An 18812-nucleotide genomic window follows, 5' to 3' on the forward strand; every position below is an offset into this window, starting at 1 on the left:
TCTGTTCTCATTGGAATCATGGTACACCCAGAGTTTCACTTCTCTGTAGTGTCTTTAGGAATCTTTCCTGGCCACCTTGGCATTGTTTCCTCTAGATCTGCCCCCTGCAGTATTTGGTGGTGTGTGCAGAAGGCTTTTGATGTGGTTTCTGGGACCCTGGCTTCATGACCAGCTGGGACTGGTTCAAGTGTGTAGCTCCTGGATTCACACACTAAAGTTGCAGTACAGTGAGACACTGGGGGTATGTCAGATGGGGCGGGTGGGACTTGAACAGGGTCATGGTAGGCAGGTTTCCAGGGCCTTCTTTATGAGCACTGTGGGTTTCCAGAGCCACTAATAAAGTAGCCATGTTAATTATAATGGGTGTTTTTTTTTTTTTACATCACTAGTGATTGCAAATCTGAAACTGGAAATCACCTTTACTCTTGGCGCCGCCTTTGGCTCATTGCTGAAGTGCACGTGTGCTCTGGAGCCAACGGCAGCTTTTTATTTTGTTCTACAAATTTGACATTTTTATGCCTTAACAATCTTCAGTTTGTGGAGCATCTGCTTAATGTGCACAAAGCCCTGGGATTGATCCTCCACACCATGTAAAATGAATCTACACCGTATAAAATGAAGCACAGTGGTGCATGCTTGGAATCCCAGCACTTGGGCACCAGGGGCAGGAGCATCAAGGTCATCTTAGATACAGAGTGAGTTTGAGACCAGCCTGGACTACCTGACCCCTTGAGTACTGTGTGTGTGTGTTTTCATGAAGTAGATGAAAGTCAGGCCGTATGCACATCTGTGACCTAAGCATTCAAGATCCTATCTCAAACACACACACACACACACACACACACACACACACACACATCAGCGAGCAGCATCAATACTTTTAATACTCTTTTCAAGTTAAAAGATAGTAAATGTTATATGTAAATAATCAACTCAGACTTCCTCTATTGTTAATAACTGGAAATAAAATGGTTAGGGAGGCTGGCCCTCTACACTCCCTAGCTGTCTCCGGGGCCCATTACATCACAAACCAAGATGAGTTTTATATCTGGTCATGATGGAAGATAGGAATCTTCATCCCCTTCTGGAGCAAGCAGGGTTAATTTTTCAAATGACTTTTTAAGGGTCTCATTCTTCTACATGGGCAACTCAGCCAGTGCCCATCTGGTCACAGGATTTTGAAGACAGAATCAGACTGGTGTGGGCTTGAAGCACTCAGGCTCACGAATGAAGAGCAGTAGGAGGCTGGGGTACAGCTCAGAGCAGAGCGCTTGCTACCATGCACAGGGCACAGGGTTCCATCCCATGTACAGAAAGGACAGAAGAGTAGCTGGGCTGACGAGAGATGGTTGGGCAGCCAACTCCGATGACCTGTGTTTGGTCTCCAGGATCCACACAGAGAGGATTGACTCCCAAATCTTGTCTCACAGACACACACACACACACACACACACACACACTCTAAACAAATTTTTTTTTAAAGATTTATTTATTATTATGTATACATTGTTCTGCCTACATGTATCCCTGCAGGCCAGAAGAGGGCGCCAGATCTCATTACAGATGGTTGTGAGCCACGCTGTGGTTGCTGAGAATTGAACTCAGGACTTTTGGGAGAGTAAGCAGTGCTCTTAACCTCTGAGCTATCTCTCCAGCCCAACAAAAATTTTTTAAAGAGATAGGTTCCATTAAGTATGTGTATATCTCTGCTCAAGACCATGTTACTGTTCACTCAGTGAATGCCCACCTACCCCGTTCATCAGATAGACTCGGCAAGCATGGTTCTGTAGAGTTCACTTACAGTTCATGTGAGTTCACACTCCTGCTAGGATATTTAGTGAAATCACACTTATTTTCCAGAAATGAAAATACTCTAATTCTTTTTAAAATTAAATTAAATTTTTATTTGCATTGGTGTTTTGCCTACATGGAGGTCTGTGTGAGGGTGTCAGATCTTGGAGTTATAAATAGTTGTTACCTGACATATGGGTGCTGGGAATTGAACCCAGGTCTTCTGGGAGAGCAGTCAATGCTCTTAACGGATGAGCCACCTCTCTAGCCCTCTATTTCTTATATTGAAGAAAAGGTGGGATTCTATTTTTGATTACTTTTTCTTGAGGTTCTCCTTAAGAGGAGAGCCCACAGAACACCACCACAGAGGGAATGGTGCACTCTAGAAATGATGCTCCCAGCAGGCTGGGTGCTTGTCAGGGCCCTGAGTTTCAGACTGCTCCAATCAAGCTGGGTAGAGCAGAGATTATCAAGTCAGCTTTCATGATCAATAGATAAAGTCAGACCTTGACCTTTAAACTTTCTGCTTTTACCCAATGTTTGTAGCTAGTAATATCCCCAAAGCAGATTCTTGATTTTTCTTCTCCTAAAAAAAAAAAAAAAAAAAATTTTTGTTCTTTTGCAGTTTCATAGATATATAATAATGCATCCTGATTACTCTCCCCAGGACCTTTCCTACTTCCTTGACAACTCTGTCAACACCCCCATCCACACCCACCCCTTCCCCATATATGACTTTGGGATGTGTTTTGGGATTCCTTCTTTTGGGTTGTTGGTCAGGAGGACTTAGTAAGCCTTCATATCACTATTTAGCCAGTGTTGGTTCCTATCAACATTACAGTCATAACCACTGCCCCTTGCATGGGATGCCTTCTCCTGGGTACATGAGATAAGAAGATGAGGCTCCTGTCCTTGGAGATCTAGTGGGGGATCTGAGCATACAGCCAGCTTCCTGTGGGGAAGGCTCAGGCTCTGTACAGTAGCCACTGTGAGAGACCAGCCTCTCGCAGACAGTTCATGGTTCCAGGTCCATTTCTGTCGCTATGATAAAACAGCCAAAGCAACTTAGGTGGGGGGAAGGGTTTATCTGGCTCAAAATTTCAGGTCACAGTCCATCACCGAGGCAGGAACTCAGCTGGCCATATCCCATCCTCAGGCAAGAGCAGAGAGAAATGGATGCGTTCTTGCTTGCTTGACTCTTAACACCTAGCTGGTTTTCTTCAGGCTTACACAATCCGGAGCCCCAAACTAGGGAATGGTGCTGCCCAGTATGGATGGGCTGAGTCTTCCTACAGCGATTAACCATCAAGACGGTCTCCCAGAGACATGCTCTGATCTAGAACCTCACCTCCAACCTGCTAAGTCAATTCCACAAGAGAAGCTCTCTTCCAGGTGACTCCAGAGTGTGCCAAGTTGACAGTTTAAACTAACAGCACACAACAGCCATCCCGCTGCTGTAAATAAACCATTAGAAAGACATGAACAAGAGGTACAGACAAGTTCCAGTGTCGGCTGAGTTACGCAGTGTGTCTGGGAGGCTGACCTGACCGAGACCATGTGCGTGGGTAGCCGGTGACCCTGGAGAGGGAGGTGGTGACTAACTCACAAAGGGTCTGGCTTCCTAGGACACCACCATAAAGTGCCAAAGCCTTGGTCGCTTTCATAGCTCCAAGCAATGGAGAGTTATTTTTAGTTAGAGGCTGGAAACCCAAGACCAAGGTGACGGTGAGACCGTGCTTCCCCGAGTTGGTCTAGCCTCCCGTGGTTCTTATCAGCCTCTGGCATGTCCTTGGCTTTTAGGAGCTTCACCCCAGTTCCTCCTTCATTACTACCTACCATCTCCATATAGTCTCCATAGCTTGGCTTCACATTTCCCTTCTTATACAGATATAGCCCTACCAGATGAGGATTGCGGCCCTGTTTCCCCCATGATCTCTTCTAGGTGAGAACGGAGTGGGTTTGGTGGGCAGTGTCTCAGGATGCAGGGAACTGTGTGTGTGTGTGTGTGTGTGTGTGTGTGTGTGTGCACGTGTGCGTGTGTTTTACCATCTAGGAGCTGATCCTGCCTGCAGCTGGGCAGGATGCAGGCCTCTCCAGGCCTGCTCCTCCCTATTCCCCTGAGCTCCAGGGAATGTCCTCTGTGCACATTTCCTCAGAGGGCTACAGGAGTCAGAAATGTGCCAACAAACAAAAGATTTAGTGGTTTTGAAGAACTGGAGGCCCACAATCAGGAGAGACGGAGTGAACAGGGCATGAATAAAAGCCACGCGTGGGGCAGTGTGTCTCAGATTGCTGTGTGCACCCAATCACCCTCATTTTGGGGTCTCATGCCATGTAGGTTCTGATCCACAAGTGAGGGTGGATCTGAGGTTCTAGGTAGCCTCCCGTTTCCCCACAATTACAGCACGTGGACCTGAGGCAAACTTACGTAGTAAGCTAAGAACTTTTTTTAAAAGGTTTTATTTGCTTTTAGATGTATGGGTGTGTGTGTATGTATGTGCGCCACATGCGTGCCTGGTACCCACGGAGGTCAGAAGAAGGAATCCGATTCTCTGGGACTGAAGTTACAGAGGGTTGTGTACCACCATGTGGGTGCTGAGAACTGAACCTGGGTCTTTGGTGAGCGTAACATGAGCTCTTGGCCACTGAGTCATTTTCCAGTCCCTAGAATTTTTAATTGGTTAAAAAAGTTAATGTTTGTGATCATGTAAGTTTGGTCAGAACACAGCTGTGTATGCATGCACCCTTTAATACTTCTCAGGGCTGCTTTTCCAAGCGGAAGTGCTTCCCATTTGGTCTTAGGCTTGCCATCGCCTGCAGGGGGCAGCAGAGAGCCAGAATACAGCAGCAAGGCCATTTTCTGTGGCCACTGGAGCCTATGAAATGGGGAGGCTAGATTGGGTTAGTAGAGGGTTATGAGATAACAGTCTGGGGTAGGAATGCCTGGGAAAGTACCCCCAAGAGACACGGTGGGGGGTGTGTGTGACAGTAATTGTGGAGGCAGAGGTCAGCTGCATCCTAGGTAAACCAGGCACGCCATAAGAAACTGTAAGTTATTTGAAGTGGAAAGGGCAAGGGCTGTAGGGCATGGAGGAGCCCAGATAAGGCAAGGGACACCGTGCAGGGCTTGTGATTTAGGCACCGGTGACAGAACGATAGCATCAGATCTGGGGGTGTGGGAGAACAGTGGCCTTGGAGGTTGTGCCTCAGCGCTGGGTACTGCGGATCTCCAAGGACAAGCAGGTTGAGGGAGGTGAAATGGGCCATGACGTGGGTGCCCAGAGCTCACTGTCCTTGTCTTTGTCCGGGTCCTGTTGGGTACACAGCTATGCCAGTTTCCTCCTCTCCCTTTCTTCTCTTTCCTCTGCCTCCGTGTCCACCGTCACCATGCAGTGAAGTTGGCGCTCTCTCTCTCGGTTCCTACCCAGACACTGCCATCGAGGCAGCCCTTGTAGATGGGGTGGGGGACGGAGGACTCCGCAGGTTGCCTTCTGGTTTTTACTAGTTCAGCTGACAGCTTTCAGGAGAGGCCTTCTGTTCTGCCTTGGGGAAGTACTTCTTAGTGGACCAGCCTAGGGGGATGCTCCCAGGTTACTTTTAGAATACTTTTATGAAGCCCCCAAAATGTACACAAACATCGAGACTCAAAACACATGGGCTGGGATGTGACTCCGTTGGTAGAATGCTTGTCTCATGGACAGGAAGCCTTTGGTTTGAGCCCTCACACCACATAAAATCAGGGGCAGTGATGGACGCCTATGAGTCCAGCCCTGGGAGATGGAAGCACCAAGATTTGACGTTCAAGACCTCCTCAGACTATGTAGGGAGTTCAAGACTAGCCTGGACTACACGAGACCCTGTTTTAAAACAAAACAAGGGCTAGAGAGATGGTTAAGAGCACCAACTGCTCTTCCAGAGGTCCTGAGTTCAATTCCCAGCAACCACATGGTGGCTCACAATCATCTGTAATGAGATCTGATGCCCTCTTCTGACATGCAGTCATACATGCTGTATACATAATAAATAAATCTTAAAAAAAAAAGACAAAAGCCCTTTAGATATGATTTTAAGGATTCTTGTGCCTTCTGAAGCCAGCCCAGCTAAACACCTGGAGCTGGGAATGCATCCTGCTTTGAGGATTGGGACTGACATCGGGGTTTAATTCTGAATGCTGTCTGTCCCTCCCAGAGGCTCCCCTGCCCATCCTGGTGTCCTCAGTATCCCACTCTGTCAGTGTGTCCTTAGGAAACACTGACACCCAAATCTGTGGGATGGATTAAAATCTTCCAAACAACACAAGAGTGCCCCTGCCCCCCAGAGCCCTGGTGAGTTGGGCTGTGCAGAGGTTCTAGAAAGCTCCTTGAGCTGCAAACCTGCTACCACACTGCAGCCCCACCCACCACCGTGCTGGTGGCTAAGAACCACTGTGGTCGCAGGAATATGGACATGCAGAATTTTATCTGGGGGAGGGGGTAGTACATCATGAGACCAAAAGGGGCTACTGTGGGGGGGGGGTGCCGTCTGAGTCAGGAAATTATTAGTCACTCTAGCTAGAAATAAGTAGATTACATTTTTTAAGAGATTAGCTTAAGTCTTCATCACAAGGGGGCATTTTGTATGCAGTGTTTCCTGGGGAAGGAACTAGGGAACTTAAATTACCCAGATTTAGAAAATCTAATTCAGCATCAGCTTCTAATAGAAGCAGTCCCAGACATGATGGATTATGGGGTGTGTATGGGGGGGTGAGTTGCTGTTAACAAGCCAATAATTTTCAGGACTGGAAGGCTGCCCAATAATCCCCACCATCTATAAATTATATTTTTATGTTTATTATTTTTTTATTTTATGTGCATGGGTGTTTTGTTTGTATGTATGTATGTGTTCCACATGTGTGCCCACCGAGGCCAGAAGGGGGCCTTGAATCCTCTGGAACTGGAGTTACAGATGGTTGGGTGTTGGGAATCAAAATCAGGTCCTCTGAAAAATGAATCCGTGCTCTTAACTGCTGAGCCATTTCTCTGGTGCTATGTTTACTAATGGTTTGTGTGAGCACGTGTGCATGTGTGCATACACGTGCATGAATGTGCCAGGCACATGAGTAATGATCAGAGAACACTTTGGAGGAGGAGTCTCTCTCCTTGCACCCTGTGGATTTGGGGGGATGCAGCTCAGGTAGGGAGGTTTGGTGACAAGTGCCTTTCCCTGCTGTGCCGTCTCACCCACCTCCTGACTCCTGAGCATTTCTGTCCCCACCCTGAAAGGATCTTTTTGTTGACATAAGAAGTAATATTAAAATCATCTCACCGCGTCGGTCCTGTATCTGTGTCACCCACAGTACGTGCTCAGCACTGACTGCCCTTGGCTTGTTTCTCCTCCAGGCAAGCACGAGACCGCTGGGGCGAAGCTCCTGCAATCTTATCAGAGGCTGAGGTGAGTACGGAAGGACAGAGTGTCCCGCGTCAGCAGGAGCTCAGAGGACATCTTGAAAGAACTCCCTGACCTCTAGAGGTCACTGCTCGGGCCATGACTTTAAAAAAAAAAAAAAAAAAAAAGATAAAGTTCTTGGAAAAGTTTGAGAAGAGCTTCCAAATGTTCATGAGGAACTTTCTAGCTATCCTAGAAAGTTTTATACTCAACGTATTTCTCCGCAGCTTCTCCTGAGATGCTGTAAAAAGTTAAATACCACTTTTGATTGAGCGTCTGAGACATCCTAGACCATGCAGTTGACTTTATTTCCCTTCTATGGCATCTTCCCTGGTGCCAGGCATCTACCTAATATATTTGTGTGTGGTGGGGGATACCTGTTGTCTGTGAACAGCGCTCTGAGAGATGTCGACATCTTCGCACAGAATTCTGAATCCCTGGCAGCCTTGGAGCAGCAGAATGCACACTCTTCTTCTGCTGAGTTCAGGGAGCAGCACAGACAGTTCCCACGGGGCCTGCCTCTTTTGGCTTATGATGAAATTTATCCAGTCTCAAACTTAGAGCCTCCCCTTCCTCTTCCTCCTTCCCCTCCTTCCTCTTCTTCCTCTCCCTCCTCCCCCTCCATCATCATACCCCTCCTTCCTCCTCCTCTCCTTCCCTAGACAGTGGCTTGTCATAAGCCCTGTGGTCTGGTTATTGCTATGTAATCCTGGCTGGCTGTGAACGCTGGGCAATCTTCTTGCCTTGGCCTACCCAGCACTGATGTTACAGGCATGTGACCACATCCACCTTTTACTTTATTTTCCCATTCCCCATTTGTTATTCTTTTAGCTCATGCTTCCAGATTTTCTCCAAAGGTGTTTAATTTTTTTGGGTGTTTTGTTTTGTTTTGTTTTTGTTTTTGTTTTTGTTCTTTGTTTTTTCTTTCACATGTTGACTCTTCTGCAGGTGTGGTTTGTACTAAGCACACAAGAGTCCAGATAGTACTCCAAATAAGAAGCCTGGGTCCAAGAGAAGCTCAGTGGGGAGACCAGGGCCCCCTAGTGGCCTCAGAATGTGATGGAGAGAGATGTCGTGTTCCTACCAAGACAGGAGCATGCAGCTCCTGCTCAGAGATGCAGGGCTAAGCTGGGCTGCTGGGTCATTTTCTTTGGAAGGAAATTAGACTCAAACAAAGCTAGGAGCTTGAATGATACACTCACATTTGTAGATATGTAAACTAGTAACTTGCATAGTTCTAACCCATTATTGTGTCTCTTTTTGGCAGCAAGATCTCTGTGGTCCCTCCTACGCCACCACCTCTCAGTGAGAGTCAGAGCCATGGCAGCCCTGGCAGGGTAACTTGTCTCTCTGTGGGTCCCTGGGTGGGAAGCGGGGAAGGCAGGCCAGCTGAGGGTGCTGGAGAGTTAGGCCAACAGATCTGACTTAGCTGGAGCTGGAGCTGGACAAATGGATACCTTTTTATTCCGTTGCCAGGGACCATCTGCAGCCTCAGCCGGCTCCTTCTGCTTGTACCCTGAGACATCTTGTCCTGACTCTTGTCCCCAGCTTCCATCCCTGACTCTGTACTGTGTGTGCCTTTAGGTGTGTGTGGGTCTGACATGTGTAGAGAGCAGGTTGTGTGTGGGGGTGTGACTGATGTGCCCATGGGAATAAATCAATGTTGTTTGAAGGCTTTAGGGGGACCAGAACCATTTCTGTCCAAAGAATTTAGCTGTGTGACCTCAGAGTTACCTTGGTTTTCCACCTAAGAAGTGGAAATAATTCTTTGACTTGTCTCCCATGCAGGATAATGCCTATGTGTGCTTGGAAACTGACGTGCCACAGAATTGTATGGCTTTGATTATCTTCATCAATCTGGGCATTAAGGGGAACAATTATGTCTTACATGGGAAAAATATACATGGCTTTTTGAAAGATGAAAACATGTTCATTATTTCCCAAGTTCACAGAACCTCACAATTCTACTCTTATTTTCTCCAGTGATTGTGTTCTGAGGACATCTTTTGGCGAATGGATGGGCACTGGAAGGGTGGATAGATCAGAGGACAGATGGATAGTTGGGTGGGTAGATAGTTGTGGGTTGATGAAGTGGGCAAGTGAATGGATAGTGAGTAGGTGGACAAATGGATAGTCAGTGAGTGGGTAGATGGATAGGTGGTCTCTGGATGCATGCATTGTTGGATGGGTGAGTGGATGGATACAGAGAATGGTGAGGCAGATGCATAGACAAGTGGAAACTGGAGGGATGGGTGGATGGCTAGATGGATAGACATTGGACGAATGGATATATAAATGGATGAATGGATAGGTAGATAGACGAGTAGATAGATGAGCAGGTAGGCAGATACAGATAGATAAATAAATAGCAGCTACACGGGGAGTAGCCAAGGAGTGGGTAGATGGATGGATGAGACCTGAACAAAGTTGCTGTTTTTCCCCTTTCTATGTTCCCTTTTGGAAGCGAGAGCTCTGTGTTTCCAGGCTAGTTACCCGAATTCTGTTCCTTCTTCATCGGATTTGTGTAGAGCTAGAGGAAGAGGGAGGTCAAACAAGCAGTTTAGCTGAGTACCATCTTCGAGCCAATGAAATGTCAGTCATTATGTCTAAGAGGTGGTTGTTATCTTGTGAACGACCTGTCAATAATGCTCCATCCTTTAATGAGGCTGCCAAACACAGAGGAAAATGGCTGAGTGCCAGAGATGCCTCCTTCCGGGGGGCTGTGCCCTATCCCTCCAGACACGCACACTCGAACCCACACCCGTACACGACCTTCCCACCCCTCTCCACCTGCAGTGTTTGGGGGCTGGCAGCCCGGAGGCAGAGGTGGGTCTCACAGCTCATTGTCCCGTGTCTGTTTTAGTTACAGGAACTTGGTCACTTCAGAGGATTTAACAAGTCCGTGGAGAACTTGTTTCTGTCAGTCACCACCCAGATGAAAAGTAAGTGACGTTTCAGAAGTTGTTCCTCCGCCCTGCCCTGTGCAGGCCAGCCCAGGCAGCCTCAGATGGGAAAGACCACAGCTCAATGGAGCAGCCTCTGGCTCCTTGTGCAGGGTGGACACCATTTCAGTCTATCAGCCTCGCTGACTCCTGCTTGTCCTGCCCAAACCTGCCCAGCTCAGCAGCACAAAGGATTCCAGAGGAACGAAAACAAAACATGGAAATACCTTGCAATGAATCCCAATCCCTGACCTTTCTGGCTGGCGGAGACCAGGATCTTCTGCCTGTCTCTTCTTCTCCCTGGTAAACTTTTCCGCAGGTGGCAATAATGTCCCAGTCACGGGTGCAGTTAGCCCTGCCCTGGCTTGGCACCCATCTCTTTCAGCGTTCCCTCCATTCAGATATATGCTTTACCTGTTTCTGCTTCTCACACCTCCTAAGATATCCAGACCCAGGCAGTGATAGAGCGCGTCCAAATGGACCTGGGGCACACATTTCTTTCTCTCCTCTTTTCTTTGTCTTCCATTTACTCCCCCGTTTCCACAGTTGCCTGTGATGGTCTCATTGTTGTTAGCTCTGAGCCAACTGTATGATTGAATTTAAACTAGTCGTCTGCATTCCACACAAGCCCCGTCACACAGACAGCTGCCATGAGAGCCCTGCTCTTCCCATCAGCAGTGGGCTGTCCTGGGTCTCTCTCAGGAGGAGGGAATGGCTGACTTTCATGGGCCTCTTTGTGCCTCTGCGGACATCAGCCTGGCTGTGACAGTGGTCTGTTCTCTGCACAGCCAGTGCCGGTCCCATGGTCCCATGGCATCATTTGAAATCAGACCCCCTCCTCCTCCCCAAGTGCACGTGGCTTCTGTGAATTCTCTGTCACTGCAGAAACACAGCTCTCATTTCAAAAGGAAATAAGAGTTTGTTCTGGAGAGAAAGATGAGTTGCTCAGGTTACCCCCAAATCCCACAGTCAAATGCAGCAAAAGTTTCATGGAAATTTTGTGGTAATAATACAAGGAAAGTCATAAATCAACAACACTTCAAATTCATTGGTGGAAACATCAAAGAGCTGGATTATGGCAAACTGGTGAAGTTTCTGTTAGAGACCTCAGATGTTACCTGATGACATTCTTAGCCTTTGGGTTGAGGGAAGCTAGGAGCTAATTTATATATTCCAAAGGGATTTACCTAATAGTCACATGAGGATGGATGTTAGGTCACACACAGGGGAAGGCAATGAAAGCTATTAGGGGAACTAAAGATAATCTGGCTCTGAACCTGCAACATTCCAACTCTCTATGGACATTCTAATCAATCAGCTTTGCAGAACCTTTAACACAGGTGAACTTCTTTCTGGAAATTCTAGTTCACTCCCTCAGCCCAAGGCTTCTGTGGAATCGGTGCCTCAGAATTAATCCCAACACTGAGATTCCTCAGCCACCCAAATCCAAAGAGGCAGGATACCTGTGTCACAGCACACCAGCCCTCTATGCAGGTAGCCCTGAATGCAGAGGTGCACCTGATGTAGCCTTGTCTCCACCCGTGCCCTGACACGTGAGACTTGTTTGTGTAGACAGCAAGAGCTAGTCTTCGGATGGGGTGCAGGTAGCCACTGTCCTCAGATAGGGGAATCAGCTGCAACCTGTGGCCTCTCTCCTTGGCCTGCCATCAGCCACAGGCAGAGACAGCCAGAGGCACCTGTCTGGGGCCTGGGAATGGACGTGGAGCATTTGTTGGTGCTGGTTCCCATCTCTTCAATTTGATTCTTTGTGCATCCTTCTTGCTTGGTTTCCCTCAAAAGTGGGTACAGAGGAAAGAGCAACCTTGGAGGGGAAGAAGGTTAATTAGTGCCTGGGGTCCTCAGGGAGGGGCTTGGGAAGGGACCAGGAACCCAGGCACTAGGATGCTAGAGTTGGTTTGGAACCACAGGATTTGAGAATGATTACCCAGAGTGGTACCTTCTGTCTGCCAACATTGTTTCAAGCACCTGGAAGAAAGAGATTTCAGTCCTATGTAAGACCCATAAATGCTGCATGCTGGGCCCCCTTAGCAGATGAAGATGGGGTTGACTAGGGAGCAATCTGTATTTCTTTCTGCTTGTTCACACACACACCCCTACTCTGATGTAGAAAGCTACTTGTCAGAACCCCAAACTTCTCAGGTTCTCTTCTCCTTGAAGCCATAACCTGGAAATGGACTGTATAGGCGCAGTCCCAAGGTAGTGTAAGCAGACAGATGGCAGACAGCTTCAACCAGTAGCCAGACAGGGGAGCCTTCACATCCAGGATGCTGCAGGATGGCTGTCATTGAGGATCTCTGCCATGTGCTAGTCGTCTCCAGTTGCTGGCATCAACTGACGCCCCCCACCCCGAGATCCTTCTGGATGGTAGACTTGAGAATGCTGGGGTGGTGTGGCCCTCAGAAAAGAGCAGCTAGGAAGCGAGACTGAAAAACTGGGTGCCCTGGGCTTGGGAAGCAGGTCAGGGACCTTGATGTCAAGGAAAGGAGACCCCCCCAGGCTCTCCCTGCTCAGTGCAGATACTAGGCAGCCAGCAGGTAATAGGAGTGTGGGATGTCTCTGTGCGTAGACCAGCGGTCAGAGCGATGATGTGGAGCACATGAGTTCCCAAGGGGCTTCTGCCAGAGCACAGCTGGAGTGAGCTACCCCCTAGAGGCCAGAGAATCGTACAGTCGGTGATCTCACAAGTAACTTTGATATTCATAATCTATCTTAACAATCTGAACGTTGTGTTAAATGAAATGCAGAGTTAAAATGTCACCTGTTAATGTGGTTAAGGAAATACTTTAGAATAACACAGGTAATTCACATTTCTAAGTAGAGAGTGAGGTGCAGCTATGGAGATAGTTGAGGGGGAGCCCTAGGGAGTGGGGGCTGGATGTGGGGAAGAGTCTGGATGAAATACAGAGCTTTCACTTGCATGGGGTTCCCTCCCCCACACTTGGTTTACTGTTATTTTAATACGTGTCCCAAGCCAGTTCCTCATCCAGCACAGCCCACAGAAGCTGAAAGCTTGGACCCTATTGTGCCGAGAAATCCACATAAGAGGTCTTTCCAGGGCATAGTTACTAAAGCAGGTATGGAGCCGTCTCAACTCTTACTCCCTTCCAACGGGCACAGGAGGATGCTGGTCAATAGCTCAGGGCAGGTGGTTGATCCTATGGACGGCCTGGGGTGCAGGGAAGCTGGGTGGGAAGTTCCCTTTGAGTCCCAGCCTGACAGTGACTGCCCACAGAGACACAGGGCCAGGGTGGACCTCTGGAGAGTCTAGCCTTTCCTCTTCCCTGCCTCTGGCATACAGCCACAACTTTGTTCTGTCATGGACCTGTCACCCTTGCCTGGTCATCTTTTCTGTCTTTCTGACCCCTAGGATCTGTAAGTCTTGGCAATGTTTCGTGCTCCCAAGGGTCACCCCTTGTATTTGTCTTCTAGAACTCTCCAAGTCCCAGAATGACATGACTTCTGAGAAGCATCTTCTGGCTATGGATCCCAGGCAGTGTGTGGTCCACACAGAGAGGCGGAGCCAGTCAGACACAGCTGTCAATGTCACCTCCAGGGTAGGCACTGAGGCCTCCTGGGCCCCTCCACCTGCCACCTGCATGTCATCTTTTCTGAGTTTTCTGACCTGTTTTCCTCTGCACTTATATTTGTTTGATAGAAAACCTTAGTCAGCCAGGAAAACCTAATTATATATAATCTATATTCAGGCACACCTCTGTCTCCAAAAAAATGTTTACATTGTGATTCACAACAGTAGCAAAACTACAGTTATGAAGTAACAATAAAAATAATTTCATGGTGGGGGGGGTGGTCACCACAACTGGAGGAATTGTGTGAAAGGGTCACAGCATTCGGAAGGTTGAGAACAATTGCTCTAGAATCAAGATCAGCCTCCATCTGCTGATCTCCACCTGCGTCCAGGATGCCCCTTGGTAAAATAAAAACAGTAGGAATCTCTCTTTGCCCAGAATGGAGCTCCTGTATGTAGCCAGAGAGACAAGGAAGCCTCTAACTTGCCATCTGGGTGACCTAGATAGATCTCTAAACTTCAGCATTTGTTATGATGTGTTAGACTCTGTACAGAGAGCTTTACATGGACTATCAACCCAACAAAATGGGTATTAAAAGTAGCCCTGTTTTACACTGAGAGATATATGATGGCTTAGAGAGGTTAGGACCTATGCCCACAGTTACATACCTGGAGATGGGAATCCTATGTTTGAATTGGTCCCATCTTGGTCTGGAAGCTGAACTCTGGAGTTGTGAGTGGTGGCTGGAGGAGAGCCACTGGGCTCTTGATGAGGTGAGACTTCCACATCACTGAGTGAGGACTGGGTATGAGGTATAGACTCCTACATCACTGAGTCCGCACTGAGTATAAGATGCAGACTCCCACATCACTGCATCCTCACTGGGTATGAGATGCAGACTCCCACATCACTGCATCCTCACTGGGTATGATATTTGGGGTCTCTGATGCCTTTCTATTGAGCCTCTGGTGATAAGCAGTTGCTGATGCTGACGGTTTTCCAATGACTTGTGTCTCAAACATTTGAGATATATTCAGGAGGGCTTTGGAATTCTCAAGTGTGAATATATCTGCTCACAGCCAACCAACACATCCAGCAGCTCACAGCAAGGGAACGCCGGTACCGGGAGTAGAACCTAGGGTTAGATGTTGCTAATTTCCAGGCTGCTTCAGTTTCCCCTGTGAGGACAAGGGAAGGCCGGAAGGAGGAGGGATCAAGGAAGAGAACTGCAGCAGTTCAGCTCTTCCCAGGTCAGATGAAGCTAGTCTGATGGTGGCGCCGGCTGAGGGTTGTCTGCATGCTGGCACCATTCTCTGCAGAAGGGCCATGTTGGTATTTATCTTTTGTTTGTTTGTTTTGGTTTTGGTTTTTCAAGACAGGGTTTCTCTGTATTGTTTTGGTGCCTGTAATGGATTTCTATAGCCCAGGCTAGCCTTGAACTCACAGAGATCCGCCTGGCTCTGCCTCCCGAGTGCTGGGATTAAAGGCATGCACCACCACCGCCCGGTATTTATCTTTAAAGCAGCTCTGTTCTGTTTGTCCCCATGAAAGATGAGGACATTGGGGTAGAGAGCTGGCAGAAACAGGGTGTTCAGAAGGAGGAGGTCAAGCCTACTTGGAGTGTTCCAGCCCCTCCCCTAGCTCCTGCCATGAGAGGTACTGTCTTTTCATTTGTGGTGAAATGTGCCCCATGCAGGGTATCTCAAGTTCCCTCTGGCCTCACTCCTGGTATTTGGCATGTTGGGGTCACGTGGCATCCTTGGCATGTTCCTCCCCTGCAGTCCATGGGACAGAGCCTCCCAGGCAATCGCAGTCCAGAGGTTGTCTGAGCTGTGAGGGTTGAGGGATCCAGGCAAGGATAGAGGCTGTGGACAGATAGCCCCGCCCGTGTGGATTCCGCTGCATGGATGTCCTCTTGTGGCCACACTCTCAGCATGGCACAGCTGGGAACCTAGTTTATCAACTGTATTTTACTTCAACTAATTTGGATCAAATCCATCCCCGTGTTGTTAGTGGCTATTGAGAAGTACAACTGTAACATTATAGAAGAAATACTAATTATTAGCAAAAGAAAAAGAGAATAAGTACAATTTAAAGATGTATTTTTCCCTTTATATGGGCATACTAGAAGTAAAATTGTTTGTCAGTGTGAAACTGTATTTCACATGACTGCATGTCATGATCATTATTAAAGCCAGAACTTAAATGTTTTGAGCACTTTCTATAACACAAAGCAGCCCACCTGTCAATGCTTACGATTGTCCCTGGTGACTCTGCCTTAGGGTCCTGCTGGTGTGTGGGGTGTGTGCATTGATCCAAACACAAGTGTGTCTTCCCACTCAGCCAGCAGAAGTTTGTGTGTGAGAAACATCACTTCACCGATGCAGGCTGGACTTGCTGGCCTCTTCAGTCACATGGGGATGTGGGCTATGATGTTTGTTTTTACCCTCTCCAGAAGGTCAGCTCACCCGATATTCTGAAATCGTTCCATCAAGAAGATCCCAAAGACCCTCCCAGCCCTGTTTTGAAGCAAGACACTCTCCCATCCAGTCCAACACGCAGCGCTGTCTTCTCTGGAGGCCTGAGACATGTGAGTCTTGTCCCAGTATTCTGTAAGATGTGTAGTTTTCAAGACATCAAGGACTGGGAATATAGCTCAGTAGGAGTGCACAGGCATGGTATGTACACAGTACAACTCTGTTGAATCCCCAGCACCAGGGAAGAAAGCCAACCAGACATTATCCAGCTGGCCTGGAAGGTAAGGCCTGGTGTATTAGATAAGAACGGCCCCCAGAGGCTCAGATGCTTGGTCCTCACTTGGTGAAGCTGTTTGGGAAAGACTTGGAGGAGTGACCTTGTCAGAGGGCATAGATCCCTGGTGGCATTTCAGAAGCTCATTCCATTCCCAGTTAGTTCTTCCTCTGCCTCATGTGGATCAGAGATGTAAACTCTCAGCTGCTGCCCCAGCACTATGCCTGCCTGCCTGCTGCCGTGCTGCCCACTAATGATGGTCAAGGACTCACCCTCCGAAATCACAAGCCCCCAATAAACTTTCTTCCATAAGTTGCCTTGGTCATGGTGATAGCAATAGGAAAGTAGCTAAGACACAAGGGAAGGACTAGACTCGTCTTGTGGTCAACACGGGAGTGTGAGAGTGGAGTGTGGAGGTGATTTTCACGTAGATTTGGAGCTAGGGAAAGCCTCCAAATATGGCGAAGCCGGCTTTTTTGTTCACCTTTTTAAACTGTCGTCATGTGGAGAATGTTTTCTACCTTCAAGAAGTAACTGGTAATTGTGCTGGTTTTTTGGTTTTGTTTGTTTGTTTGTTTGCTTTTTGTTTTGTTTTGTTTTTGTTTTTGTTTTTGTCAACTTGACACAAACTGGGGACATCTGGAAAGAGGGAACCCCAGCTGAAGAACTGCCTCCATCAGACTGGCTCATGGGCAAGTCTGTTGGGCATTTCCTTGATAACTGACTGGAGGAGGGCCTAGCCCTTTGTGGGTGGTATCACCCTCAGGTGGTTGTCCTGGCTTACTTAAGGAAGCAGGCAGAGCAAGCCACAAGCCAGTAAACAGTGTCCCTCCGTGGTCTCTGCTTCAGTTCCCATCTCCTGGTTCCTGCCTCGAGCGCCTGCCCTGAACACCTTTCATGATGGACTGTGACCTGTAAGCTGAATAAACCCTTTTCTCCCAAAGCTGCTTTAGGTCATGGTTTTTATCATAGCATCAGAAGGCAGAGTAAGACAATGGCAAAATAATGATGTGTGTCAAGGAAAAGTTTTGGTTGTTTTTGGTTTCTTTTTTGGTTTTTGATTTTTTTTTTTTTTTCAAGACAGGGTTTTCTCTGTGTAGCCTTGGCTGTCCTGGATCTTGTTCTGTAGACCAGGCTGGCCTTGAATTTAGAGATCAGCCTGTCTCTGCCTCCTGAGAGCTGGGATTAAAGACATGTTGCTACTACCTCCAGCTTTAAGGAAAAGTTTTAAAGTTTGTTTTGTTTGAGACTGAGTCTCTCTCTATATGTAGCCCTGACTGGCTTGAAACTCACTCTGTAGACCACACTGGCCTGGAACTCACAAAGATCTGCCTGGCTCTGCCTCCCAAGTGCTGTCATTAAAGGTGTGTGCCACCGTGTCCAGAGAAAACGTTTTAAAGTATGATGGTCTCGTTTATCAAGATTTTCTTCTGTGGGTATGCCTGTGGTTTGTGTCTTCACGGGCTGTGGAGATAGTGTCCTGTTTTCTAGAAGCTCTCATTAGAATTTTCCTTTTCTGTTTTCATCTGTACTCTGACTTGTTTGGTATAATGCCCAGGTTGAGGCTAATTTTATGTAGTTATTTAGTCGATACAGCATTTCTTGTTTTTAAAAAGAATGTCTTTCCTCTAGTGACTTAGTCATTTTGTCCCATCAAGTCTTATGAGCATGATCCCTATTTTGGACTCTGTTCCCCTGGTCACTAGGCCTATGCTGATGTCAGGACCACCTTGTCTTGTTTGTAGCTTTCCTTTAAGTTTTGAGGTATAGGTGTTTCAATTTTATTCTTCTTTTTCAAATGGCTTCCTAGTGTTTAAATCTGTTCTGTTTCTATACTGCATCTGTAGTCACCTACTCACTCATCTACTAAACAAAACCTAACGCTACCCATGCCTAGAGTTTTGATGTAGAGACCTGAGGCCTCGATTAGTTTTGATTGGTTCTATGTTGGCATCACAACTTACGATTCTAGAAGATGGGATTCCAAGATCAAGATGATGGTAGACTCAATCTGTTCAGGGCCTATTTCCTGCTTGGTGATGGGCATGGTCAAGCTGTGTGCTCACCTGGTGGAAGCAGTGAGGGAGCTCCCTTTGGCCTGTTTTCTAAGGATGCTAACAACCCTATTCACGAAGGCTCCACTCTCATGACCTACTCATCTCCTCATATCATAGGTTTCAGAGCTTGCGTTTGAGGATAGCTTAACACCCAGGGCTGTTTATGTCGGAGAATCGTCTAGAAAGATGAAAGGCAAGAGTGGTGTGATATATTGCATGGGGGACCCCCAGCTGCCTGGGCCAGGATATCCCACGTGTGAGGGAGAACATGCTGGCATGCTGGGCAGATGCAGCGGCGG

At 47.6% G+C, this 18812-nt stretch overlaps 1 protein-coding gene across 3 annotated transcripts in view; it reads left to right on the top strand.

The window, feature by feature from the left end:
* The window catches only part of Sytl3 (synaptotagmin like 3), a 57079-nt gene that overhangs the window by 18006 nt on the left and 20261 nt on the right, over window positions 1-18812 (top strand). For 2 of the 3 annotated variants that reach the window (XM_036169133.1, XM_036169135.1), the window contains exons 4-8: window positions 7170-7221; window positions 8483-8552; window positions 10079-10157; window positions 13608-13732; window positions 16161-16295. In XM_036169133.1, coding sequence (XP_036025026.1) covers window positions 7170-7221; window positions 8483-8552; window positions 10079-10157; window positions 13608-13732; window positions 16161-16295 — 461 coding nt within the window. The remainder of the gene's footprint in view (window positions 1-7169; window positions 7222-8482; window positions 8553-10078; window positions 10158-13607; window positions 13733-16160; window positions 16296-18812) is intronic. The other variant, XM_036169136.1, reaches the window with a different exon arrangement.

Source organism: Onychomys torridus, chromosome 19 (genome assembly GCF_903995425.1).
Source record: "Onychomys torridus chromosome 19, mOncTor1.1, whole genome shotgun sequence".
NCBI lineage: Eukaryota > Metazoa > Chordata > Mammalia > Rodentia > Cricetidae > Onychomys > Onychomys torridus.